The following is a 27380-nucleotide window of genomic DNA, read 5'->3' as shown; positions in this document are numbered from 1 at the left end:
AATAGAACAAACAGACAAAAACAAAAAACTACCAGGACACTAAGTTATTTCTGTGAGTGTAGTCTTAGGTCATCGTGAATACACATACACAAATGCACACAAGGCTCTGTTCTTCCACTCATTTGCACCACTACACGTGCACTCAGCATACACACAGCCACATAGGGGCACACACAGGAGCCCGCACATAAAGGCTCTCATGCAAAGTACTTGCACCCTTTCCTGCAAGGCAGAGCTTAGGGAAGGGTGCTTCCTAAGTTCATGCTCTCCTGCCTCCCATGACTCTCTTTCTTTCCTTTCCTCGTCTGGCATAGGACCTGGAGTCCCTGGGCTGGGCGAGGCCTAGGTCTCTACCCAGGGACATGCCTGCCCGCTGGCTGAGGTCATGGCCGCCCCAGTGGAGGTGGAGGAGCTGCAGGCCCTTGGACATTTCCAGGGGGGAGTTTTCCCAGTCCCATCTGGGAGTGAGAGGGCCTCTTCTAACCCCTGGGTGGGTGTCCGAGATTAGAAATTGTGGGGTCCCTGGGTGCTGCCTGCTCCCATGGTTGAGCATGGCGGACATAGTCGTTGGGAGAAGGAGCTTCTTCCTTTTTCCCAAACTGCTGGAGGGATGTGCCTGGTTTTGCCCTACGGGGGCACTAGGCCACGGGCGGCTGGGGGATGCAGCAGAGATAGCTAGGCTCTGCAGGGGCTGAGCTGGAATTCGAGTTCTGCCTCCTATTAACTGGGAGCCTTTGGGCAAGATACTTAACCTCTCTGAGCTTCAGGTTTCCCCTCCCCTCGGTAGAGTGGGGAAAATGACACCTACTTCAAAGTGCTCCTGTGAGGATGCGATGTGATATCTGATGGAAAGTGCCTGGTTCATAGAGAGAACTCTCCTCCTGGGCCTTCCATCCTGTGCCCCCGGGCATTTGGCACAGAACTCTATTATAGCACTCTCCCGTCGGGTGGTCTCTATTTCTTATTGCCTTTGTGTCTTCAGTGCTTTGCATCCGGCTTGTACCTAGTAAAGGCCCAGTAAATGACTGCTACACGGAACTGAACTCTGGGCTCTGCACTGTAGTTCCTTCCGGGCCGTCTCTCCTCCACCATCACCAGGGCCTGGATAGGGAACTACTTCCAGGATGAAGATGAGAATGATTCTGGCGAGTCTGTTGCGGTAGCCACAGAGCCAGGTGATAATCTTACCAACAGTAATCTGTACACAATTGGCGCGTAGCAGTTTACAAAGCCCTTTTGTCTAACTCAAATACAAAGGTGAAAAGAATTGACGCTCATCTGATAACCAGAGCGGGTAGCATTCAATAGTTAAGTATCAAACAAATATTTTTGGGTGTCTGTGTTGTACCAGGCACTGCTCTGGGAGCTGTGGATTCAAAGACAAATGAGAAATAATTACAGCAAGGATGGGAGAAGTGCCCAAACAAGACAGGTGAGGCCCTGCCCTCAAGATGCTGTATCCTGGGGTGGGGGAGTCAGGGGGAGAGTAGGAGAGGCCAGGTCGTCAACAGATAAGCCCAAAGAGTGATGGGTGCTATGCAGAGAGTAACATGGGTGATAGGAGACAGCGCCTGGCTGGATGCTTAAAATGGGAGGTCTAGGGAAGGGGTGAGGCTAGGGAGGGCCTCTGGCCTGAGACTTGAATGACAGGAAGTAGCCAGGCAGGCAGAAACAAGCTTGGTGTTGGAGGAACAGAATGGAGATCAGTGTGGCTACAGCAAGAGGGGATAAATAGACGGGCGGTGGGAAGATTCAACTGTGCTTCGAAGATAAAGGCAATGGGCCTCGCCAGTAGATTGGATGCTTTTGGGTTTTTAGTGAACAGGTAAGAGGGCATTTGCTGAGATGTGGAAGGCTACAGGAGGGGCAGGTTGGAGGGTTATCAAGGCCGTGCAATTAGTGGCCGATCCCCTGTCAGTTCATTCTTTCTCACGGAATCTGCCTGCACATACATGTCTGCACTGGTTGAAGTAGGTAGGGTAAGTCTCTTTGTTTATTTTTCAGCAAATATTGACTGTTCACCTTTGATGGGTCCGGAACTGTGCTAGAAGCTGAGAGACAGACGGAACAAAAGAGGCTTTCGGTCTGTATTTTCTGGGGCCTTGGATTCCTCATCTCTGAACTGAAGTGACCCTAGTATCCCTGGCTAACATGTTTTCGATCGCTATCAGTTGAGTAGTGGTTATTAAACAGAAAAAACAATCCATACCTTTTTGAAAACAAAAGAGAATGAGGAAAAAACCCTGCAAGATAGAATGATAGAGGCTGCGATTATCTTGGCCATTACTGCACCCCTGGTGTCTCCTACAATACCTGGCACATAGTGGGTATTTAATAAATCTTTGTTGAATGAAAAAATTAAGGAAAATACTGCAGTTTCAGGGTTCAGTCCTAGGCCAGCCTTGAAGACGCTGACTGAGGTAATTCACACAATGGAATATTATGCTGCAGTCAAAACACATGAACTGTGGTGCCACAAAGTAATATGAACGGCGTGAGCAATTTCATATTAAAGGAAAAATTAAGTCCCAGAAGATTTCATCTAACACAGAATCTTTTTTATTACAAAAAAGCAAAGAAATGGTGAACATGGAAATCAGGATGATTCTAGCACCATCTATGGACTATTGAAGATGTACAATCAAGATATGTTGAGTTGATAAACAAAAAGGACTCGCCCACCTACCTCAGCAAGGGGATCTCCTGGTTAGATGTAGGTTATTGTTAAATTCTAGCTTTTGTTTTGGGTGGTGGGTTTATGGAGGCTTATTACGTTGCTGAAACTGTGTAACTAGGTGGTGAGTTATAGGGAGCCCTGCATGGACCAATAGTGAAAAATGCCATGAATCAATGATTATGATTTATCCAGGGCTGTGCACCTGAGGGTCAAAGAGAAAGTAAAAAAGCGCCCGCCTGGGGCTTCCCTGGTGGCGCAGTGGTTGAGAGTCCGCCTGCCGATGCAGGGGACACGGGTTCGTGCCCTGGTCCGGGAGGATCCCACATGCCAGGGAGCGGCTGGGCCCATGAGCCATGGCCGCTGAGCCTGCGCGTCTGGAGCCTGTGCTCCGCAACGGGAGAGGCCACAACAGTGAGAGGCCTGCGTACCGCAGGAAAAAAAAAAAAAAAAAAAAAGCAGCCGCCTGGTTCTGCTGAGGGGTTTGAGGCTCAAACTCCCATCCTCCGGCTGCTTTGCTCTGACTCTTATGCTGCCTGACTTCTCCCATTTAGTGGCCCACTCTTTGGCTTTTCTTGAAGCCTCTCTGGCAAACATCTCCAGCACAGAGATCAGAGATGAAGAGTTGCTAAAATTCTGGGAAGGGGAGCTGCTGAAAGTCAAGGGCATCGGGGATAATGCATCGGGAGTTGGGTGCGTTTTAGGCCTATGAGTGGCAGCTGAGCAACATCAATGCCAGTGACTTTCCTGAGCAGGATAAAGATGGGGACTCCCAGCAGCTGCGTCGCCTTTCAGTCCAGAATCAATCCTGAGCTGGGGGAAGGAGGGAGGGAGGCTGAGAGATGTGGCGACCAGGTAAGGTTCTGCGATCTGACCCACCCCCAACACTGTGGTGGGTCCCTTCCAGATCACAGTGTGCAAGGCTGAAAGGGTCTCTGGAGTAGAGACAAAACCAGCCAGACAGGGGAAATGTTTTGCCCTGTAGTTGATGGAGGGAAGAGGGCTGAGAGGCCACCAAAGACCAGCTGTGCCTCCTTCTGCTTTGTTGGAGGCATCTCTGTTTATCCCCAGCTTGAACTCAGCCCCTGGCCACAGCTGCCACAGCCTAGGCTCCCCCCCCCCCCCAGTGCAGGCAGAGGCATTGGCCTTCTCCTTTTGGTCGGGGCCACTGGCTGGGTCAGGCCTGTCTGCTCTGTTGATTCAGTTGCATCAGAGCCCTGACTCATGGGGCCAGCCCCACTGGTGCCCGACCCAGGGCTCATCCAGGAATGAGAAAGGACAAGAATACCTGGGGCCCCAGAGCCCAGGAGGGCCCGAGATGGATGAGGTGGGAGGTGGGGTGGGTGGGTGGAAGTTAGTTAGTTGAAAGACACCCACCCATTTTCTGATTCACTCAGAGAATCTTCTTTTCCTGTTTCGCAGTTGGTCACTGGTGGCAGAAAGACATTAATCCAAGATCCAAATGTGGAGGCAGAAAAATTAATTCTGCAGTTGGCTACCGTTATATGTCTTTCATAAAGGCTGTGAGGATTAAATGCTCTCACAACAACCCTGAGAAATTATCCCCACTTTACACAAGAGAAAACCAAGACTCCTATAGATTGAGTGGTCTCCATGGCCCCAGAGCAAGTAAGTAACAGATCCATCCCTTGGGGCCAGCCTTTTGGACTTGGTGGACAGTTGTTTTCATTTCCGCACTGTTTCAGTAACCTATCTGGTCGGCATCAGCTGGTACTGGGTCCTTCTGATTCTCTGCTCCCCTGCAATGAAGTCTAGTTGCATATAATTAGCATGCAGTCAACATGCAGAAATTACCCCCAGCATCTTCCCAGCCCTTCCTCAGTCTGAAGGCAAACCCAACTCTGCTTGGTTCCTGACTCTGCTAAATCGTCCATGAACAAGGGTAAGAAGACCTTCCTCCCAGACTGTATTGAGGAAAGGGCCTACTGCAGTGCTTGGCACCTAGTAGGGGCTTTATTGATACTAGCACCCCTTCTTCCCTCTCTTCCATTAGCTTTGCACCTTTCTCACCTGCTTCTCCTTCCTTTATTTACCAATTACCCTCAGCCCCTGCTGTTTTATTATTTATTTATTTATAAATTTATTTTATTTATTTATTTATTTTTGGCTGCTTTGAGCCTTCATTGCTGCGAGTGGGCTTTCTGTAGTTGCAGCGAGCGGGGGCTACTCTTTGTTGTGGTGCTCGGGCTTCTCATTGCGGTGGCTTCTCTTGCTGTGGAGCACGGGCTCTAGGCGTATGGGCTTCAGTAGTTGTGGCATGCGGGCTCAGTAGTTGTGGCTTGCAGGCTCTAGAGCGCAGACTCAATAGTTGTGGCACGTGGGCTTAGTTGCTCCGTGGCATGTGAGATCTTCCCGGACCAGGGCTCGAACCCACGTCCTCTGCGTTGGCAGGCGGATTCTTAACCATTGCGCCACCAGGGAAGCCCAGGCCCTGCTGTTTTAGATCCCGAGAAACTCCTGGTTGGGTTTAGCTCAGCTCCAAATCACAGATGAATATCTCAGCTGTTTCCCTTCCAGCTCAGAGATGATGAATCAAACATAAGGCAGCTCTTGTTTATAAATGGGGGTGAGGATTAAGTGTACTGCAGAGAAGACAAAGACCCAGCCGGGGGAGTACGAGTCCTCATCTTGCCCTGTCTTCTCACGTGCTGGGTGGCCTTGGGCATGCTCCTCAACCTCTCTGTGCCTCAAGTTCCCTTTGGGTAATTGGGAACTCTCAGAGATGATGAAGCAGATAAGAGGTTACTAACCACACAATGAAATGGGTATCACCAGGCTAATAACGAGGCAATGAAGAGGCAAATGCTCACAGAGGCCAAAGGAACAGAAAACCTGCCCAGCTTCTTTGTCTGCTTTCTTTGCCAAGCACCCTGCCCCTGGGGCCTTATTTCTCTCTTCTCCACAATGCTGACTCTGCATTCCTTATTCCGGAAAGAAGTTGGTAGGGGCAGAGCTGGGATGATTGGGGTGTAGAAGAAGGGAGAGCAGGGGCCTACAGAAAGGGGCTTTCTGGTCCTGATCTGGCCTGTGGCAGCTTCAGGCTCCCATGGGGTCTAAAGCCCTGGCTTCCCATGGTCTCTCTGGGAAAACCTAGAGCAGGGCTGCTGCTGTCGCTGGGTGATGGGATATACAGGACCTCTGTGGCTCTGGCAGGTGGCAGCTAGGTTGCTAAGGCTGGTGACATAGGGAGGAAAACCCGAGGGAGGGGGTGGGGAAAGATCTCTGGGTGAGCCAGGGGACCCAGAGGCTGCTTCCAGTCAGCTTGCAGAGTGGGGCTCAGCCATCGGCTGCCTCAGGTGCTTCTCTGAGGGACCTCACACTGTTCTGACCCGTGTACCTGCATCCCACCCCCAACGTGACGGCAAGCAGCTATGTCCTTTCCATCTGCAGGCTGATGCCTTTGCCGGGTTGGAGCAAGTACCCTCTCTCTTGGGTGCCTCAGCTATGACAGGTAAGGTGACGAGAGGGAACATGAAGTGAGGGCTGGGGGATCATGAGCCAAGAGAGGAGGGTGGTAGTTTCCTGAGACAAGCCTGGCTGTGATGCAGTAGCCCTGAGTTCATGGAAGGTTCTCAGAGATGACAAATCATGCTGGCTTTCAAGGGCCTTCTGAATTGTTAGCCTGTCTCCAGGCAGATCCCCCCAGTCCGGGCCACGCACAGGTGGGTATCCAAGCCCTGGCACGGAGGAGCCTCTGGAAACATCCTCACTCAATCTGCCTTGTGCTGAGGTGTCCTATCGGCAGCACATTTTCCTCTGGACCAGCCTCAGCCTCGGCTGCTGCATTAGAAACCATTTTGCCTTGTTCTAAGCCAAAACAAGGCAAAATGATTTTGCCTTGTGCTAAGCCACATAGGTGCTGACCTGTTGGCAATTTGAGCTGAGTACCTTGGCCCTGTCCCAGCGTATAATGGCTCTGGGACAGGGCCTGGGGCGGAAGGGAGGTGTCAGGTGGCCTGCCGTTATCCTGCTGCCAGCCTGCTGTTCAGCTGCTGTCATTTAAGAATCTGCCTTTGTATTCAGGCACAGCTCTCAACTCCAGGTAGGGCCGGGGAGAGGGCGAGGATGTAACAATTCCTGTTCTACAAATGGGGAAACTGAGACACAGAGGCGTTGCGCTAGCTCTCCCCAGGTCATGTGGCAAGAAGTTGTAAAGGGCAGGAGTGAGGTACTAGGTACATGCCTGTTGGGTTGAGTCAAAGTGAAGGAAGCCCTGGTTCCCCAGTGCAGAGCCCTTGCCTCTAGGTGATGCTGCTGTTACCTGTCGCTCCTGCACATCCCACCTGAGGGCCATCCTTTGGTCTCTGCAGCCTCTCTGAGTTCTCTCAACAATTCTACTTTATTCAGTTTTCTTTCTGCCCCAGGACAGTGTGTCCATCCAGCCCACCTTCCCTTCCCTGCAGCATCTGATGGGAAGGAAGGTGCCCCCAGTTTTGCACACCTGAATGCAATGGCTGCACAATGGCTGAAGGGGACAGGAAAGCCATCAGGAGTCAGGACACCTAGACTGACTGGGACCCTTAGAGGGTTTGCCTTTGGGAAGAGTTGATAGATCTTAAAGCTTGGCAGGGTTCTCTAAACCTTGCAATTTACCTGAACTAGGGAACGGCCATCTGTGATGCAGGCTGAGGTTTGTGAAAGAACCCCACAAAGTTTACATTGCCTTTGAAAAATCATACTCCCCTTTGCCTGTCCTGAATTGTCCTTTAAACTTTAACCGGGAGAGAAATGATGGGGAGGAAAGAAGGACTTGGTATTATAAAGTCCGACTCGTCTGTTTATCTGTGGAGCTATTTTTTATTTAGCTATTACTTACCTTAGGTAAATCATTTAACATCTCCTGGACCCAGTTTCCTCCTTTGGGACTTTGGTGTGATAAAACTATGATAAAACCAGACAGCGAGAAAGGTTCTGTCAGGTGCTTTACCTGCTAGTTACGATGCACCTTTTCAAGCCCACGGGAAACCCATCTGGTCCTCTCATGATTGTATAGACTTGCTCATGGTCCCCCTCGGTTGGTGTTTGTGGTCTGAGGGGTCTCAGATGCTCTGGTCAGAGGGGGGTGTCCCTGCTTCTGTACCCCCTGAGCGCTGAATCAGGAGCACTGGCCTGAATCCAGCTCTTCCCCTTACCAGCCATGTGGTCCTGGGCATGTTACTTAATTTTTTTGAGTCTCAGTTTCCTCATCTGTAAGATGGGGAGAATATGATCTATTGCACAGGGTTGTTGGTGAGGGTTAACAGGGATGATGCACATGGTTCGGTGCTTTGACATGCAGAGGAGTTTAGCACATGAAAGTTCATCCCCTCCCATACCCCAGAAGCTTGGGGAGCAGGATCCCCCACAGCGCTGGAGGAGGCTCTGCAGGTGGGTCTGCACAGGGCAGGACCAGAGCATTCTCTTTTGTTCTGGTTGCTGCCAGAGAACCAGCTGCTAGTGGGCTGGTTTGGCTGCTGCAGCAAAGAGCTGCCATCTCCTGGCCAAAGTCTGTAGTGATTTCTGGATCTCTGCCTGTGAACTCCGACCTCGTGATCCTGTAAATAGTGCCTCAGTGCTGCTTCCGTGACTGCTCTGCATCTATTACTTTGTAGTTGTATAACCCGAAGCTCCTTTGCCACTTTCCTGCCCACTCACATAACTCTGGGAACACTTGGTGAAGTTTTTCCATGCTGGGCTGCAAATTGCTAGGGAAGGCTGTGTTTTATACTGGATGGAGCACGAGCCTCAGGCAAGTTATTTAACCCCTGGGAGCCTCAATATTGTGTGTGTGTGTGTGTGTGTGAGAGAGAGAGAGAGAGACAGAGAGAGAGACAGAGAGACAGAATTTCAATGTCTTCCTCTTAATGAGACCAAAGTATGTACCGCATATAGCACATTGCCTGTTACGTAGTAGGAATGCAATAAATATTAATAACAACAACAATCATCATACTTTGTCCATTCAGTAAGGCACTGTTCTGGGACTGTATATACAGCAGCGAACCAGTAAGCAAAGTCCTCGTGTCCATGGAGTACATATTGTATTATTTTTGTTAATAATTAATAACAGTATCAATACAGAACCTAGCAAGTGCTTGACATAATAGATACTAAAAGATCGTTAATTATTAATGAGAAAGAGCTTAGTAGAGGGCTTAGCATATGTGTAGTAGGAACCAAGCAAATGGTGGCTATTTTGTGGTTTCATTAGGTCAAGGGCTCTGACTTCAGGAAAGGAATTGAAGGACTCGGGTGCCCTGGGGGAGAGTGACCAGAGCAGTTAGGGGACCCAAAGTGATGTCATGTGACATGTGTGATCTCTCTATGAACAAAGGGTGGAGGATGCAGGCCAGAGGAGTGAAGATTCAGGGTAGCACACGTGTGGTCCCTTGAAATGTGTAGGGGCGTCTCAAGGTGAAGGTGAAGAAGAGGCTGAGGATGAATGGGGAAATTACAGAAAGACGGCTTCCTCTTGGCCAGGGGAGGATTGTTTTCAGCCACAGAAGAACTGTGAGTAGAAGCTGGATCGTGAAGGAAATTTCCACAGTAGACAAAGGCAAGGCCACATAAGGGCTCTGTGGCATCCTGGGGGGATTTGGTGGAGCCCCCAGAGGTTGCCGTAGTGTTGGGAGGGAGAGAGGGCAGGGGTGGCTGGGGGTTGCAGTCCTTTCAAACACTGCAGCTCTGGTTTTCTCTGTTTTCCATATGGGGTTCTACATTAGATTTCAGGGGGCAAAGGGCTCTGAGGCTGAAGCAAATTTTGGGGAACCACTTATCTGGATGGTCTCCTTTCTTTAGGGCCTGTGATTCTGAAGAGCTTACTGTTAACCATGGGTGAGACTAGTCCTAGGCCTGATTTACTCATAACATTCTCTCTTTAAATCAATTTTCTATCCTTAGTGATCTCATGGTAACTTGAGTCTTTTTTTCTCCTAAGCAGCATCAGGCATGAAACTTTTTCTTGGTCTTCGTGAAAGTCTAAGTTAGTTATGTCCACTGGTTTCCTGTGTCCATGTGTTTTTTTCCTCCTTAGTGACCTTTAGTAGATTAGCGAGAGATGCAGTCTCCTTGCAGAAATGACATTGTCTTTCTTCCACTTGATTGCACCAGCTGATGCAGTCTTCCCTAAATGCATACTTTATCATAAAATCTATCAGCTTCTAGATAGGAACATGGGGTCTCCTGGTCCTTTCTAGTTTAAGTTCTCGTTCTAGTTCAAGTCCAGGTCTTATGGGTCCACATCTTAGAGGAGACGCAGGGTGTGAAGGAAAAGCAGGGCACTTAATCCCCAAATCCCAGAGCTTAGAGCCCAGCCCTGATCCCTGTTGGCTGCGTGGCCCTTCTCAAGTCACTTGAGCTCTTTGAGTCTCAGTCCCCTCATCTGTACAAGGAGGATCACTGTATCTCAGAGAGTTGTGGGTACGATTCAGGGAGATTCTGGATGTGAATGTGCTTCTCAAACCACAAAATGTGGTGCTTGCTGTGTTTGGGTGCAGGTGAGACATGGCTGCTGTTGTTATTATTCTCTTTAGCACATCAGTGATTCCTCCTCACCAGGGTAGGTCCTCCCGACAGCCTGACAGAACCCTGCTCTCTGAGGATCCGAGGTGTGATCCTGAGTGAAGTCCCAGTGTCAGGGTGGGAATGGGATGACGGTGAAGTAGGGTGACCTCAGCTATGTTGCCCCCTTTCTGTTTCACATCCATGGGTGAATGAGCGCCCTACTCTGCCTGGGGTGGGGGAAGTAGTTTCCCCTGCCTCTGTTCCATCCATGGAGCCTATGGAACCGAGGGCTTCGATTCTGGGTATTTTTCTCTGACTCTCCCACTGTGTCTAGCCAGCGCATAGCATATGCTCAGGAAACACACGCTGAATGAATGCATGCATATCATAAAGGAAGAAATTAAGACTGCAGGAAATGCCTAAAACATCAGACACGTCAGCAGGCAGAGCCCGGCCAGACAGATACGCAGAACATTTTGTGACGGAAGACATTGCTGCCATCCCTGGACGGGTGCCCGTCCCCGAACGGGTGCCAACTCAGTCTCTCGCCCTCTTCCTCAAGTATTTCTTTCACCTGCTACCCTGTGAGAGTTTCCGCTTGCATGCGGATTATGCCAGGAAGCTGGAAGCTGCTCCGGGAGGGAGGGGTCGGGGAGAGGTGTCTGGGTTCTGAGTCTTGTTTACGAATTTCTCTGCTGCAGTCCTGACAGTCAGAGCTGTGGGCTGCGAGGTGGAGTTAAGCACATCACAGGGGGATTGCCATGTTGGTTCTGCTCCGACTCTCTCTCTTTCCCATCACTGGGGTTTCCAGGTGGGCTCAGGCCTCACCCCAGCCCTGTCTGGGATGCAAGCAGCTTGGTAACAGCTCCGGTGGCATCTGGTATGTTTTTCAGTCAGGCTTGGCTGATCTTGTTTTCAGTGTCAGATAAATCAGACCGCTCATTATAGGGGTTCCAGTCTTTGGTCATTTATTTATCCTTCATTCACAAATGTTTATCAAGTGCCTATTCCGTGCCAGGCCCTGGGCTAGGTTTGGGGCTAAAAAGATGGAAGAGACGCAGACCCTCCTCTAGAAGTTCATAGTCTGGTGGCAACAGGTTTATAAGAGAATGTGGCAGATGAATGCATTTCAGGTTTGGGGGATTCACTGTCTGGGGGAATCATTGCTTGGGCATTTGAGGTGCTTTACAGAGGCAGATGTTTTCATCTGAGCAAGAAGGAAGGCTGAGGGGAGGAGAGCTGCCTGGGAAATCTGAGAGGCCCGCCAAGATTTTCAGGCCTGAGAGCATTTGTCTCCTGCTGTCCTGCGTTAGTTCTGGGGCTTCGGAAAGTTTGTCCAGAGTTCCTGAGCCCTGTTTTTGGTTGCTTCCATTTTTCCTCTCTGCCCTGGACTAGTCTCTCCGCACTTCCCACATTCAGCTCCTCAGATTTTCTTAGTCTTCGTCAAGGGCACAGGCTGGGGGTGAAGGGCGTTTGCTGTGACCACTGGGGTCTCAACTGCACAGAGGGGAGGTGGAGAGGGTGAGGGAGAGGCCCCGGGGGCATGGACCAGACCCGACTTCTAAACCGCTTCTCCGTGTCAGTAGCCAGGCACAGAACTCCACCCCAAGTGCAGGAGTGAAGAGCCCTGGGGGACGGAAGAGGACCTGGGGATGTACGTCCACATTCTCGGGAGCTGGTCCCTCTGCCTGACACGGCCCATCTCCTCCCACCCCAGCTCCTATGCAGCCCTCGGCCTCTGCTGACCTCCAGCAAGGCCCACGCCCTGGTCTGGCTCTGACAGCTCCCCTCGTGTTTCATCACAGCCCGTCAGTCAGTTGTTAGTGAAACAGGAGTTGGTGTGATTGTTTGATAACCGTCTACCCCTCCCCACCCTCCACTGCCTCTAGACGCTGAGCGAGCGCAGGGCCCACGTCTGCTTTCTCTCACCAGCAAGTCTAGCGCGAGCACAGAGGAGGCATGCTGCCCGTTTCTTGGGATGAATGAGTGGAGCTGGATACCTGCTGCCCTGCCTGGGAGGGGTCAAGGGTGGGCTGGGCCAGATTCTGGGGGTGGCTCAGCCCAAGGCGTGAGCCCCTGGCAGCTGCTGGGACTCCACCCTGGCCCAGCCCCCATGAGCTGCAGGGCACAGGGGGGACCCTCAACCTGAGCTCCATGCAGAGCCTTGCACGACCACCCCACGGGGCCCAAACCTCAGCTGTGCCCCCTGCGCCTGTTGCTCCAGCCACAGCACCCTCCCCCTCGTCCCCCACGGCCACGCTTTCTTGCTGTTCACATGCGCTTCCCTCTGCCTGGAGAGAGCCTGCTCATCCTTCAAGGTCTAGTGCAAGGTCAAGTACTTTCTCTTCTGGGACAACTCCCTGGCCGCCCCCAGAGGGAACTTACTGCCTGCTCCGCTCCAGGGGTACCTTGCACCACCTCTGGCATTGGATTTGTCGCACTCCTTTAGGATCCTTTGCTTAAGGAGCTGTCCTTCCTCTGGATTTCGAGCACCTCCAGGGCAGAACCTAGGCATTGTACCCTCTTGCCCTCCTTCCAGCCGTCTGGAGGCTGGCCAATAGCAGGGGCTGATTAAATGGTGGTTGGAAGGATGGAGCTACTTCGGGGGTCACATCAGGTAGGGAGGGGGCCTGGAGAACAGGAGGGGGCCTAGCCCTTCTTTGCCTGTCTTGCCCTCTTGGGTCTTTCGACTGCCCAGCTCTTCTTTCTGTGAGCCAGGAAGGTGCCACCAGGGCTGAGTGGGCTCCTGGACTCGGCCTCTCTTGGAGGTGGACCCCACCCATGCTCCCGGACCCCTGCTGACCTGCTCATTCCTGAGCCCCAGCCAAGCCCAGCAACACACTGGGTCTGTACCAGCTGGCAAGTCAAGGAGGAGAGGGTGGGGAGGACCGGCTTCTTCCAGGGTGGCCCAAGGTTTGGGCTGACCTCGGGTGTGGAACACTCTACTCTGGTGGTTCATGGTGTGTTGGGGCCTCCTGGGCAGTAATGAGTTAAGATCAGGATGGCTAGTCCTAGTGTCCCAGGCTTCCCTCCAGAGATCAGCTGTGGGTATCAGATATCAAGGGACACATTCCCCTTGAGGGGAGATGGGGCTCAGACCTCTGCCCAGGGCCCTCCCCAGCTCCTGTCTCACTGGTGTACCTGGTTGAATAGGTTTGAAGGAGAACCTTCATGAAGACACAGCCACCAGTGCAGGACTTTGTCTAGGGAGCGGCCCGAGGGTGTGGGAGGAAGCAGGGAGGGGAAGGAGAAGGGAGGGCTGGGAGCTACAGTTGTGTGGGCCTCGTTACAGGGAAGTAACAGGATTATCAGGTACAGGTGGTTTCATGGTTAGCTCAGGGGCCAGAAGCTCCCTGGGTCCCATCCTGGATCGAGGGTAAATCTGCTGCCTTGCCTCTGGGGCCCCGGGCCTGGTCCCTCCTCCCCAGCTTGCCCACTTGCCCCCATGCACTCATACAGTAGCACCTGGCTCCTTCTCTGGGCAGTGGAGGGTCAGTGCTGGCCACGCCTCCCACCTGCCGTTCCCTGGAGCGGATTTTTCCTTAGTCATAAATGCTGACATCTGTACAGGGCTCCCTGGTTTACAGAGGCTATTCACATATATCACTAGCCCATTTAGTCTTTCCTCTAACCCTGTGTATGTGCCTAGGGGGTCATGTGGATAATGTTTCTGTTTTACAGAGGGAGACGGTGAGTCTCAGAGTAAAGTCTGAAGACTAACAAGCTCATAAGGGAGCTGGCCATGTGACCTTTTGACTCTATGGCTAGTGCCCCAACCATCTGCCCCCCAAATTGCCCTCTTCCATGTTGCTCCAAGTGCCACCAAGAAGCCGCTGACATTCAGGCGGGCTGGCACCGCTTCCTGTTCCCTCCTGAGAGCCCTGGCGGGATGGAGCTTCTCTGCAAACAGGCTGGGCTTCTAGGGACGGGACATAGAAGGCTGGTGCTTCAATCCTGGCTGAACTGCAGAGTAAAGCAGGTGAACCCCTTCCCCTTTCTGGCCCCAGCTCCCCCAGCCCTGGGGCTAGAGCGTTGCCAGACTGTTCAGGAGAGCGTCACAGAAAGTGCTCGGGAGTCAGGAGACCGTCACCCGAGGGGCCCAGCGGGTCACCCCCTTCTCTCCTGGACCTAATGCCCCCCCTTCCCTTCCCTTCCTTCCCTCCCCTTTCATCTTCACGTTGCTTGTTGGCAACTGCAGCATCTTGGCCAACAATCAGAGAAGGAGGTTTCCCTGGTTTCCACCTCCTCCCCTCCCTGTCCTCAGCCGTCCTCCCTGAAAGGTGGGATTGATTCTCTTCTCCCCCAAGACAGCGGAGAAGCTCTCGCTGTTCAGAGGAGGAGAGAAAGCAGAGCCATAAGAAGGGGCCAGTAGATCGCCACGGCACCCCAGATTGTTCTGAGGCAGTGCTCCACTGTTTTTCTTTAAAAAGAAAAGGAGTCAGTTTCCCCAGAGAGGTAGCAGGGGGCCACCATTGTGTCAAAGCAGACCCTTGCCTTGGAAAAGTGGCTCCAGTCTCCAGCCAACCGACCAGGAGACCTTGGGCAAGAGAGTAGGCAGGATGGCCCTGGCTTGGTGCTGGTGCAACGGCTGTTGGCCAGAGGGCAGGTGGGGACTGACACCTATAAGGGGCTGGAGTGTGGGGCGAGTCAGGTGTGACTTCTTTTTTTAACCTGGAAGGTGTTGCAAAATTCTCAGCTGCCCGAAGGGCCCTTTATGGGGAGACCCTCCCTCCACCAGTTTTCGGAGCAGAGGCCTTCACACTCACCATGTTGGCTCTGCGACCTTCCCGAATTCTCTACGGCCTGGAGCTGAGCGACATCGGCAAGTCAGGAGGAGGGCCTTCCGGGATCGGGCCCTGGCTGGCCAGCAGGTCAGACCCCTGGCAGCATTGGCTGGAGGAGGCCTAAGTGCAGGGCAGGCTTTGGCCCCTAGCGTCCAGCATCTCTCCCCGCCTCGAGGAGCTGGCCGCGTCCCTCCCACCGCTGTCTTCCAGGAGTGATTTGGAGACTATGGGGCAGGTCAATTAAAGCAGCCCTACAGGTGAAGTTGCCAAACTGGAAGGATTATGCATTTTATAATCCTCGTCTTAGGGGCTGGAACAACACCTGGAGTCATTCTTTGGCCCTTGGCCTCATAACAGGTGACACACCTAGTTGTTGTAAAAGCCTTCCCAGCTGAATGGCTTCCACCCAACCGGGTGTTGGCTGTCTGTGATGTCAGAAGGCCCTCCTCCTCTCTCTCTCTCTCATCTCTTCTAGTTGCAGGTGTTTTGTTTGGGGTTGTGGGGAGGTGGTGGAGGAGTTTGGGGAGTGGGCTGACAGAATTTACTGCTCGGTGGAACTGGATTGTTGCCATGAGTGGGGCAACGGGATTGGGAAGTCCGTGGAGAACAGGTTTCCCTACCTTTCCCTGGACCTTGGAGTGAAGCTGTCCTGCGTAGGTTCATATACGGAGTACCAGCCAGCATCCCTTTTGAGCATTTCTTGCCCCTGCCTCACCAGTTATTACTATTTTGAGTATCACCCAGAAGGGTCACTGCGGATTCACATCCTGCTGTATCCTGAGGTCTGGAGCCACCCCTTGGCCAGGGGGTGTGCAAGGCGACACCTTGGAACCACAGAACCACAGAACTGGAAGGGATTTGGACAACTGTCTTCTCCCATCCCTTTTGTGGGTCAGGAAACTAAATTCCCACAAAAGGGATGTCCAAGATCACACAGTAAATTAGTGTCGGTTTCTGAACAAGTCTAGATTTTCTTCCATTTCTCAGCCTTGACCCTCCCCAGAGACCAGCCCAGGTTAGACTTCTGTATTGGCCCATCCATTGATAACATGCTTGTATGTTTCATCTCTTTAATTCTCACCATAACCCCATGAGGAATATTTTGCTCCCATTTGACAGTTGAGGAAATCATAGCTCGTGGAGATGAAGTGACTGGCCCCCAAATCACACTGGGTTTTTGGCAGAGCTGGGGCTTGAGCCCAGTTCAGGGCTGAATGTAACGCATGTGTCTGAAAGCCCCGGGGGATGGTCTGGGGAGATATGACACATGAAAGACCCTGGTGACCTCTGAGCAGAAGGAGGAATATTGGCTAGATTTAACTGTTTACTGGCCTAATCTTGGCTGCTCCATCAGGTATGGCCTTGGACTCATCTCTGAGCAGCAGAGATCTGAGCTGGTCTGGAGGGTCTCTTGGGCCCACCATCATTCCCCACTCTAGGGTGATGGCCTTCAGAATTGGAAGTCTTGGGCCAAGTCAAGTGCCCGCGATCTCAGAACAGGTGACTTCAAGGTACAGGCTGTGAAGACCCAGGCAGGCATGTCCCTCTTAAGGAGGACCCAGCAGTCGGGCAGTGGGAGGCCAGGGGGCCACCCTGAACCAGGCTTTTCCTGACCTTGCTTCCTCCATGTACCAGGCTAAACATCAGGCCCCAGGCTTGCATCTCCTTGCTGGGTGCTCAGGTGATGAACCAGGAAAGAGGTAGCTGCGTGGGCAAGAGTGCTGCTGGGTGAGGCTTGCTGGAGGGATGATTACTCAGCCCTCCTGTCTCCAGCTCGGGCCCAGGCTCCCAAGTGGGTCTGGGAGCTTGAAGAGAGGCCTGGGAAGGAGACGGGGGCAGGACGGGGCAGGGTCGTTGTGGGGACGAGGCTGCACGGTGTACAGGTGGAGGCCCAGAGGCCTGGAGAGAGCAGAGGGCCCGACCTCCTGGGTGCTGGGGGACCAGCTGGCTGGATGCTCCCAGCCCCCTGCCCCCATTCATCCAGAGGCAGTTTCAACTCCCGCTCAGCTCCTTCCTGTCCCATCTCTGATGGCTCTTTCTCTTTTCCAACCATCTCTTTGAGTCCCCCTCCTTTTTTCTCCCTCTTTTCTTTCCTTTTGCTCCTGTTTTCTCTCTTTCTCTCTTTGTCCGACATTTTTTCCTCTCCCTTCTTCCTGTTGCTCTCATTTCCAGCACGTGGGTCAAGATCAGAGGCATATTTGCCGCAAAGCTAATGTAGCCTAAGCTGCAGAGCCCCTCCCTGCACGGCACCTCCAAGGCTTGGAATGGTCCCGGTGATGTGTTCACATGGTCATACTATTTTGTAAATTTTGCAGCAGATTTTTGCGGGTATGCTTTTTCTCAAAGAGGGTCCCTCAAAATGTATCAGCTTCAGGCCTCACACAACCTGGCTCTCCCTTGGTGAGGAGCGTGGGCTCTGGCCACCTGGGTACTAATCCCAACCACTGACTGTGTGACTGTGGCCATTTTACTTAATCCTCTCAAGTTTCACATTCCTCATCTGTAAAGTGGTGATAATAGGACCGACCTTATAAGGCGGTTACAGGATTAAATGAGATATCCATGTCTGGTACCTAAAGGGGATTTCCTGAATGGAGCTATTATCCCTATTCATTTCACAAAGTGTGTGTATTTATGGAGCTCTTGCTAGAGCCAGGCACTGGGGATTAGGAGATAAAAGGCACAGCCCTGCATGCGCACACCTCATGGTCTACAGGAGGGGATATGACACATCCTTAAATCATTCTAAGTTAATAAGATGTTCCAGTAGAGTTAAAAAGAAAACTCTTTGGGAGTTTAGAGGGTTTTTCATCTTTCACTGCCCTCTTCCCCTCCCTCCCTCCCTCCCTCCCTCCCTCCCCTCCTTCCCCCTTCCCTCATTTCACCTCCAGGACATTTTTACCTAGATATGTAATTATAGGACAGTCTATCAACTGCCAGTTTTCTCTGATTGTACATTTGATCTTCACATCAGCATCCGTCCATCTACATCTGCCTGCCCATCCATCCATCCATCCATCCTTCCATCCATCTGCCCATCCATCCAACAAATATTTTCTATGGTGTTAAAGGCACTGTGATGTTAGACCCTGTGGTTGGAGAAGGGCCTGCCCAGGGACTGCACTCCCCCTATTACAGCAGGACCTTCTGAGGGCAGCAAGTCCTCTAGATCGACCTACTGAGTCGGAATCTGCATTACAAGATCCCTGGGTGATTCAAATATACCTTTAAGTTTATGAAATGCTGGTCTAGATCTCTTTCTATGCTGGGGAGCGGGTAGAGGCTGTTATTTCTGGAGTGAGCTGAACTCAGAGACTGGAGCTTGACATCCATGAATCCTTTGGGTTCCTTCCAGCCAGCAGAGTCTATGATTCTTTCCTCTGAGCCCAAATAATTTGAGATAAGTTTCAGCCACAGACCCTTTTGTTCTAGCCTCTCCCAGGAAATTAAATGAGAAAGGGCGCAGCCCAGCCCGTGGGCATGTGCTGGCAACAGCTCTCCTCACCCAAGCCAAGCAGCTCTGAAATGCGGCAGGTAGGGAATGCAGCACCTGCGCTATGGGGACAGCAAGGGCCACCTCGGCTCTCTGTGAGGGCTGCAGGTGTGGCCCTCTGTTGAGTCTCTTTCTGGAGAGGATTTTCACTGCTTGGCAGCCCTTCTCCCAAGACATGGGTTAGGCCCTGAGGCTGTCGAGCTGAGTCTTAAATATCTGCACCAAAGAAGAACTGGGGAGCCTGAGAATCCCCAACCCTGGCTGGTCTCTGCTGGGTGGGAGCTGACCTTTCTCTTGCCAGGATGAACTTCCACGGGTGGGGAGACTAAGGCTGACAGAATGACGAGACACTTTTGCTTCCATAAACCACAAGAGGGAAAAATAACCAGCATGTAAAGTGTGTTCTCATGCGCCAGGCTTTTACACCTGTGCAAAGAAAGGACGTCACCTCATTTAGTCCTTGCGGCCACCCTAGGATGTGGGTGCTGCTCTTGCCTCCATTTTACAAAGGAGGAGACAGAGGCTCAGAGGGGGTGGGATCCAGGCCTGCGTAACTTGGGGTGCTCAGGCCTTTTCCACCGCATCGTGCATGGGTAGGCCCTGCGTGGGTCATGGAGAGAAAGTGCAATGGCCTCTGCTGTCCTCCAGGGACCTCTAGAAAGCCACTCGGGCCCCTGTAGCACCAGAGCACAGGGTGGGCCTGCCTGGACCCCAGGGAACAGTTTCTACATTGCCAGTATAATTTGAAATCAATCTCAGAGAAAATATTTTCATTCAGTCCTCTCCCCTGCAAATTAGGCAAAGAATGAATTTCAGATTATTTCAGAGGCAGCCTCTTTCTTTTCATCTGTCTCTAGAGGCTGCTTATAGCTTCACCCTGGAGGAGCCCAGTGGTTTAAAGGAAAAGGGAGGGCAGTGGGGCTGGGAGATGCTGCTTTTCCTCTTAACTGTGCTGTGGATTTGAGACCATGAACATATAATACTTTGATGATTTTTTTAAAAAAGAATCTGGCTAGAAATTAAATAGTATAGATGAAAACTTTATTACATTCATTTCCTCAGGATCAGAGAATCAATTTAAAATCCAGTCTATTATACATGGAATAAACTCCACACACAGCTTTAAATCTTAGCTATAACAGCTCTATCACCCACCAGCTGGGTTACCTTGGGCACGTTATTTAACCTCTCTGTGTCTCGCTTTCCTCATCTGTAAAATGGGTGACAATAGTATCTACCTTTAAGGGCTGTTGAGAGGATTAGGTGACTTAATATTTGTAAAGTGCTTACAATGGTGCCATAAAAATATTGTCAGTGAAGTGAAAACGGTTATTATTTCAGCCACAGGTTAAATAAATCATCACCTTCAGAATGTACGTTTTGCCATGTAGTCTACACGTCACTGATTTTTTACTGCTTCATCACCAGTGCACGTTTTCTATTCAGGTTTCAGTCCCATCTTTTGCCAGTTGTGTGGGGGAGGGCTGGACCCTCACTTCTTGGCCTCGGTTACCTGCGGCGTTAAACTAGCTGCCCAGTCTGGTCCACGATGTGGTTGTGAAGGTGGGAGGGGAGAACGGTGGTGTGAGGGCTTCACCAGCCGCGCAGAGCACCGTCAGTGTAAGGGACCTGTGTCCTCCAGATGCGGGACGTGTGAGAATTCTGAAGGCCCTGAGGTGGTCCATGCATCTGCTCTGGAAAGGGCTGGACCGTCCTGCAGGTGCAGTCCCACCCGAGTTGTGCTTTGTCATGTGCTCGGCTCATTCTGCATCTCCCTGCCTGGCAGGGGAGGTCCAGTGCCCACTTTTCTCCTCCCGGTACTGAGCTTTTGCAACTCTTCAGGGATGGAATTGCAAACAGATCCCTGAAGAGGTGCAAAAGCTCAGCGCTGGGTGCAAGGTGGAGCCTGGACCAGAGGAGAGGGCAAGCTGGTTAAGGGCTTAACAGGACCACACACTGATTCCCTCTGGCAGCTACTAAAGGATGCCCTTCAGAAGTCCTGAATCATAAAATGACCCAGCTTGGACTTTATACAAGAGATACCCTGGCAAATGCTCGCTGATGACATCAGGGCAGCTCCCAATTTATTCAGGAAGCCAATGTGCATGGATTGGTGAAGAAACATCCCACGTGTCTGTGCACAGTGCTTTATAGCAACAAAGCATCTTTTCTCATTTGACCTTCAAAACAGTCCTGTGCTGTTGACCAGAGAACTGAGGCTCAGAGAAGTTGAGCAGATTGTCCAGGGTTACACAGCTGCTTAGATGTCCACCTGGAACTGACCCATCTTAAACCCCTTCATATGGTCCTTTCTTCTAACTTTTATTGGCAACTTGGCAGTATATCCTCCTGCTGGATTGTCGATGCCTGTACTGGGTTGAATAGTGTCTCCCTGAGACAAGACTAGGACCCTTTGCTGCAGTGCTTGCACCTGGACAAACTTCTCCTTGAGCAACAGAATACAAAGAAACTATAAGGGACTGAAAATAACTGCACACATGCGCAGTTGGGGCCAAAGTAGAAACAATAAGATACAAAAAAGGCCACAAACCAACTGCCGTTTATCAGGTACGGGGACAAAAAGCAGGGTAATACCCATCATCCCTGTACACGGCACCACCAGGGGGATGGGCAGACCGTCCAAGGCACCCCTCTCGCCCGACCACCATGCTGATCTGCCCTACACTCCCCCAGTTAAGAAACTGCCTGCCCTCCTTGGAGAGAGGAGAGGGAGAAAAGAGCAAGTGCACACTGTTACTTGTTCTTGCTTCCTCTTGCTGCAGCACAAATCCCAGTAAAGCCTTGCCTGAACTCCTTGTCTGGCCTCTCATCAATTTCTACTGATTAAAGAGTCCAAGGACCCCGGTTGGTAACACCCCAAGAATTCATGTCCACCCAGATCCTCAGAATGTGACCTTCTTTGGAAGGAGGGTCATTGTAGATATAATTAGGTAAGATTGGGTCATGCTGGAGTAGGATGGGCCCTTCATCCAATATGACTGGTGAGAAGAGACCCAGAAACAAACCCACACTGAGGGGAGATGATGTGTAGATACAGAGGGAAGACGGTCATGTGAAGACAGAGGCAGAGATTTGAGCGATGCTGCCATATAGGCCAAGGATCACCCGGGGCCACCAGAAGGGGGAAGAGGCAAGGAAGGGTCCTCCCCTAGAGGCTTCAGAGGAAGAATGGCTCAGCCAACACCCTGATTTCAGACCTCTGGCCTCCAGAAACAGGGGACAGTAGTTTCCGTTGTTTTTGCCGCAAAGTTTATGGTACTGTTACTGTGATACAGTGCCAAGGGCAGGGGTTGTGTCTTATTCTTCTTTGTGCTTCTGTTCCTTCTAGTCTTGCTGTGTTCTTTCCCATCCTGGATGGTTATACACACAGAGAAGCTAAGTCCTGGCAGCTCATGCCCTATATAGACAAGGGTTTTGATCCTTGATCTGGATTATATTTATCACAGCAAATTCACCTGTTTAATCCTGTTTGGCTCTGGCTTTTTTCAATGTAACTTCTACCATCTCAGCTACTCTTGAGAGTGTGCCTGTCTGCATTTGTGGGTGTGATGGTGTCTGGGAGGGGAGGTAGGAGGTGATGTGGTCATCACACCTTGGGAACAGACTTTTGTCTGGCAGGCACTCACAGAATCCCTTGAGTCCATCTGTCTGGGGCTGAAGGTTTCAAGCCGGGTCCGAGGGCTCACGCTGGACCTTGCTCTTGGCTTTCAAGTGCCGGCTGGACCAACACTACCCGAGGATCTGATCGTGCTCAGGCTGCCACAAAAAGGGAAATATTGAGAAGGGAGGTGATCACCCAACCCCCTCCTCAAAAAGAGGCATTTCCTCCACCAGAGTCATTGAGCCAGATCCTTGCAGGTGGTTGAGTCATAATCTTTGCCTGTTTACCCTTTCTGTCACTGTCTGGACAGTCTCTTTATGCTGGGACTTCCTGCTACTTGTCCTTGTGCTGAAGTTATGTGTGTGGGGGAGGGGCGGAAGGAAGGCAGGTGGGGGGTGATGGAGATGAGGGGTGAATTAGAAAGAGCATGGGTTCAGTTTGAGTCCCCACTTGGTGACCTTCTAGATAAACAAAATCATAAGTATTTATTATGGGAGAGAGGCAGGGAAGCTCTCTCTCCCTGGGAGAGAACTCATTTATTTTCTTATTTTAATTTTTAATTTTTAAATTTTATTTATTTATTTTTGGCTGTGTTGGGTTTTTGTTGCCGCGCGCGGGCTTTCTCTAGCTTTGGCAAGTGGGGGCTACCCTTCATTGCGGTGCGTGGGCTTCTCATTGCGGTGGCTTCTCTTGCTGCGGAGCACAGGCTCTAGACGTGTGGGCTTCTTCAGTAGTTATGGCATGCGGGCTCAGTAGTTGTGGCTCGTGGGCTCTAGAGTGTGGGCTGTAGAGCGCAAGCTCTGTAGTTGTGGTGCACGTGCTTAGTTGCTCCACAGCATGTGAGATCTTCCTGGGCCAGGGATCGAACCTGTGTCCCCTGCACTGGCAGGCGGATTCTTAGCCACTGTGCCACTGGGGAAGCCCCAAGCCCATTTATTTTTATATCTGCAGCACCAGCACAGTGCCAGGCACACAATGTGCTCAAATGTTGCTTAAGTAAATTTAGTGTAAAACATAACTGTTGCCACAGAGAAAGATACTCCTGGCAGCTGTGTGGAGGAGGGGAAGGGAGACCAGGTAAGAGGCCATTGCAATAGTTCAGGTAAAGATGGAGAAGGCCTACATTAAGGCCTGGGCCACAGGAATGGAGAGGATGAAGAAAAGGAAGGGATATTCTTTATTAATATTCTCCTCTGTGCTGTGCCCTATGCTATGCGCTGTATGTTAGTTAAGTAATTTTGTCCTAATAACCTTGCAAACTCAGTCTCATAAATGTTCCCTTTTTATGGCTGAGGGAACTGAAGTAACTGACCCAGTACCACTCAACTCGTACTTGGTGGGCAGACCCAGACTGCAAGATTGGCCCAGACACTGGGCTGCCAGGATTTAGAGACATTTCTGACACTCCAGAGGACTGTCTGTGGGAGGAATTGGGGATGACTCTGAGGTTTCTCTGTGGGTGATGGAGTTATGGTGGGCCATTAACAGTTGGGTTCATTGGGTTGACCCTATTGCAAGAGGGGATGCTTTTAGATTGTTTGTGTCCAGGCTTTGCCAAATCCAGCAGAAGAGCATTTATTGACAATGCTGGTGCCTCTGGCTTGACTGAGTGCTTCTGGCCACAGAGTGATGCTTAGGGAGAGGCTGCTTGGCTCCTGGAAGCCACTCTGCCTCAGTGGGTTTGCCCGATGTGGACAGTGCTGCCAGGTGGCGGAAGCTCACTTCCTCACCCCAGGGTCCCTGCTGCTTCTCCTTTGAGTAGATTCATCTCCCACTTGAAAGGCCATCAGTGAGCAGCCCTTCTGTCAACATGCAGACACGGTCCTGGATGCCCCTCACATCATCGCCTTCATCTCCCTGCCCATTACCCAGAACCAAAGTTCTTGAACCTGGAAGTCTCCGGCCCTAGACCTCATCCCAGGCTCTGTGGGAATCTCTCATTCTTTAGCCATTTACTGAGCACCTGTAGTCTGAGGACACATGGGTGAATCAGGCACCTTACCTGCCCCCCCATAGCTCTCCGACATGGTGGGGAGGGCACTGTGATCTGCCGGGGAGGCCGTGCTGAGAGTGCAAACTGAGCTGGAGGTCGGCAGCCTCCCCAGAGGAGGTAGCATTTGAGCTGAGCTTATGAGGATGAGCAGGACGTGGTCAGGTAGAAGAGTAAGGGCCAAAGGGTAGGAGAGCATTCACAGCACAGAGGAGGCTGTGTGTTTGCAGAGCAAGCTCTTAATTCCACAAATATTTACTGAGCACCTTGTCTATGACAGCCTTGGGCTGGGGCTGGGAAGATACATAATACATGACCCTGATGAAACTCACAAGACATCTTCTTTTGCAGGACCTGTGCACAAAATGAGGAATTTGGACTCAGGCCCACGTACTAGTCTTAGAAGTTCCCAAACTAGGGTTCTTAAACCCAGGGATTATGCAAGGGGATCCACTGGGGTAGGAGAAAAAAATATTGAAACTTCAATATTGAAAAATATTCAAATATTTATGTGTATTTTTAAACTAAAAACAAAGAAACTTTGAGCTTTTCTAATATTTGCTGTGTGAGTTGATCCAGGTCCCCACACTTAGCCCCTATGTCACGCATGTTATGTGTCTGAGGGAGTCCGAGGGAAGTGGGGGTTGGGGAGTTCCATGACAACGGGCAGAGGGGTCCTTCCATCTTCATTCCCTTTTGCGACGCACACATGCTCATGAAGTGGATTTATGGGTGATCTCATCTAGTTTTAACTAAATTGACCATCACACAATGGACAAGGTGCTTAGCAATTTCCTGAAAAGACACTGGAGGTTGGAGCGAAGGCCGTGGTCCGAGTACAGGCAGAAGGCAAGGGATTGGCAAGACTGTTGCTTCCCAACTCTTTTCTTTTTTTTTTCTGTGTGATTTTTCTTATATATTTTTATCTTTTTAATTAAAAAAATTTTTTAACATCTTTATTGGAGTATAATTGCTTTACAGTGTTGTGTTAGTTTCTGCTGTATAACAAAGTGAATCAGCTATACGTATACATATATCCCCATATCCCCTCCCTCTTGCATCTCCCTCCCACCCTCCCTATTCCACCTTTGTGATCTAGGTGGTCACAAAGCATGGAGCTGATCTCCCTGTGCTGTGCAGCAGCTTCCCATTAACTAGCTATTTTACATTTGGTAGTGTATATATGTCCATGCCACTCTCTCACTTCGTCCCAGCTTACCCTTCCCCCTCCCTGTGTCCTCAAGTCCATTCTCTACGTCTGCGTCTTTATTCCTGTCCTGCCCCTAGGTTCTTCAGAACCTTTTTTTTTTTTTTTTAGATTCCATATATATGTGTTCGCATACGGTATTTGTTTTTCTCTTTCTGACTTACTTCACTGTGTACGACAGACTCTAGCTCTATCCATCTCACTACAAATAACTCAGTTTCGTTTCTTTTTATGGCTGAGTAATATTCCATTGTATATATGTGCCACATCTTTATCCATTCTTCTGTCGATGGACACTTAGGTTGCTTCCACGTCCTGGCTATTGTAAACAGAGCTGCAATGAACATTGTGGTACATGTGTCTTTTTGAATTATGGTTTTCTCAGGGTATATGCCCAGTAATGGTATTGCTGGGTCATATGGTAGTTCTATTTTTAGGTCTTTAAGGAACCTCCATACTGTTCTCCATAGTGGCTGTATCAATTTACATTCCCAGCAACAGTGCAAGAGAGTTCCCTTTTCTCCACACCCTCTCCAGCATTTATTGTTTGTAGATTTTTTGATGATGGCCATTCTGACCAGTGTGAGGTGATACCTCATAATGGTTTTGGTTTGCATTTCTCTGATGATTAGTGATGTTGAGCATCCTTTCATGTGTTTGTTGGCCATCTGTATATCTTTGGAGAAATGTCTATTTAGGTCTTCTGCCCATTTTTGGATTGGGTTGCTTTGTTTTTTTGATATTGAGCTGCATGAGCTGCTTGTATATTTTGGAGATTAATCCTTTGTCAGTTGCTTCATTTGCAGATATTTTCTCCATTTTGAGGGTTGTCTTTTCATCTTGTTTATGGTTTCCTTTGCTGTGCAAAAGCTTTTAAGTTTCATTAGGTCCCATTTGTTTATTTTTGTTTTTATTTCCATTACTCTAGGAGGTGGGTCAAAAAGGATCTTGTTGTGATTTATGTCATAGAGTGTTCTGCCTATGTTTTCCTCTAAGAGTTTGATAGCGTCTGGCCTTACATTTAGGTCTTTAATCCATTTTGAGTTTATTTTTGTGTATGGTGTTAGGAAGTGTTCTAATTTCATTCTTTTACATGTAGCTGTCCAGTTTTCCCAGCACCACTTATTGAAGAGGCTGTCTTTTCTCCATTGTATATTCTTGCCTCCTTTATCAAAGATAAGGTGACCATATGTGCGTGGGTTTATCTCTCCCCCACTTTTTGGATGGGCTCCTCGTTACCTTCCTGTGTTGAGTTAAAAACTGTAACAATCTAATCAATATCAATGGAAGCTGATCTAATCAATATCAATGGAAGCTGATTAGAAGTATTCAAAATTATCAGGATAATTTGAAATATAGATTCAAATTTTCTGGTGTTAGTGATACTCTTTCTTTAAAGGTTGGTTGTCCTTCAGATATTGGCTAATGATGGTAGAACATGGAAACATAATTTATACATAAATAAATATACATATGTTAGAGGTGGGTGCCAAAATTATTTTGTTATCGACAAACATCAAAGAGGCTTGGAGGGGGCTTCCCTGGTGGCGCAGTGGTTGAGAGTCCGCCTGCCGATGCAGGGGACATGGGTTCGTGCCCCGGTCCGGGAAGATCCCACATGCCGTGGATCGGCGGGGCCCGTGAGCCATGGCCGCCAAGCCTGCGCGTCCGGAGCCTGTGCTCCGCAACAGGAGAGGCCACAACAGTGAGAGGCCCGAGTACTGCAAAAAAAAAAAAAGAGGCTTGGAGACCACAGCTCTAGGCACTAAGGAGCCAGTAGAAGTTGTTCAAATAGGGATGACTTTTTGCTCTTTGTTTTATTAATTTTGGAAGACCACCCCCTGGCAGCAGTGTGGAGAGATGGGGGTAGAGATACTTGTAGGGGGCTGTTGGCGGAAGTCCAGGTGGGAGGAAGAAACCAGGAGAGCAGAGAGAAGTTTTACGTATGGTTGGATTTGATGACTAAGTAGATTTGGAGAACAAGGCAGGGGGAGGATGCAGGGAGAGTCTCAGTTCTCTGAACGACTGGGCAAATAGTGGTACCATTTACCAAGGGGGTGAACAGTTGGGAGGGGTAGGTTTGGGGAGAAAGATAAAGAGTCTGAAT

The 27380-nt window shown here is 50.4% G+C and overlaps 1 protein-coding gene across 1 annotated transcript in view; it reads right to left on the bottom strand.

Annotated features, from left to right (window-relative positions):
• TMPRSS4 (transmembrane serine protease 4) overlaps window positions 1–12692 on the bottom strand; it is a gene marked incomplete at both ends in the record, with an annotated part of 34639 nt that extends 21947 nt beyond the window's left edge. Inside the window, 2 exons of the mRNA XM_082629513.1 lie at window positions 12178–12295; window positions 12586–12692. Coding sequence (XP_082485639.1) covers window positions 12178–12295; window positions 12586–12692 — 225 coding nt within the window. The remainder of the gene's footprint in view (window positions 1–12177; window positions 12296–12585) is intronic.
• Window positions 12693–27380: the final 14688 nt, after the last annotated feature.

This window comes from Mesoplodon mirus (assembly GCF_964341445.2).
Source record: "Mesoplodon mirus genome assembly, chromosome: 7".
In the NCBI taxonomy this organism is placed as follows: Eukaryota; Metazoa; Chordata; class Mammalia; order Artiodactyla; family Ziphiidae; genus Mesoplodon; species Mesoplodon mirus.
This window is presented reverse-complemented; position numbering and strand designations above follow the sequence as displayed.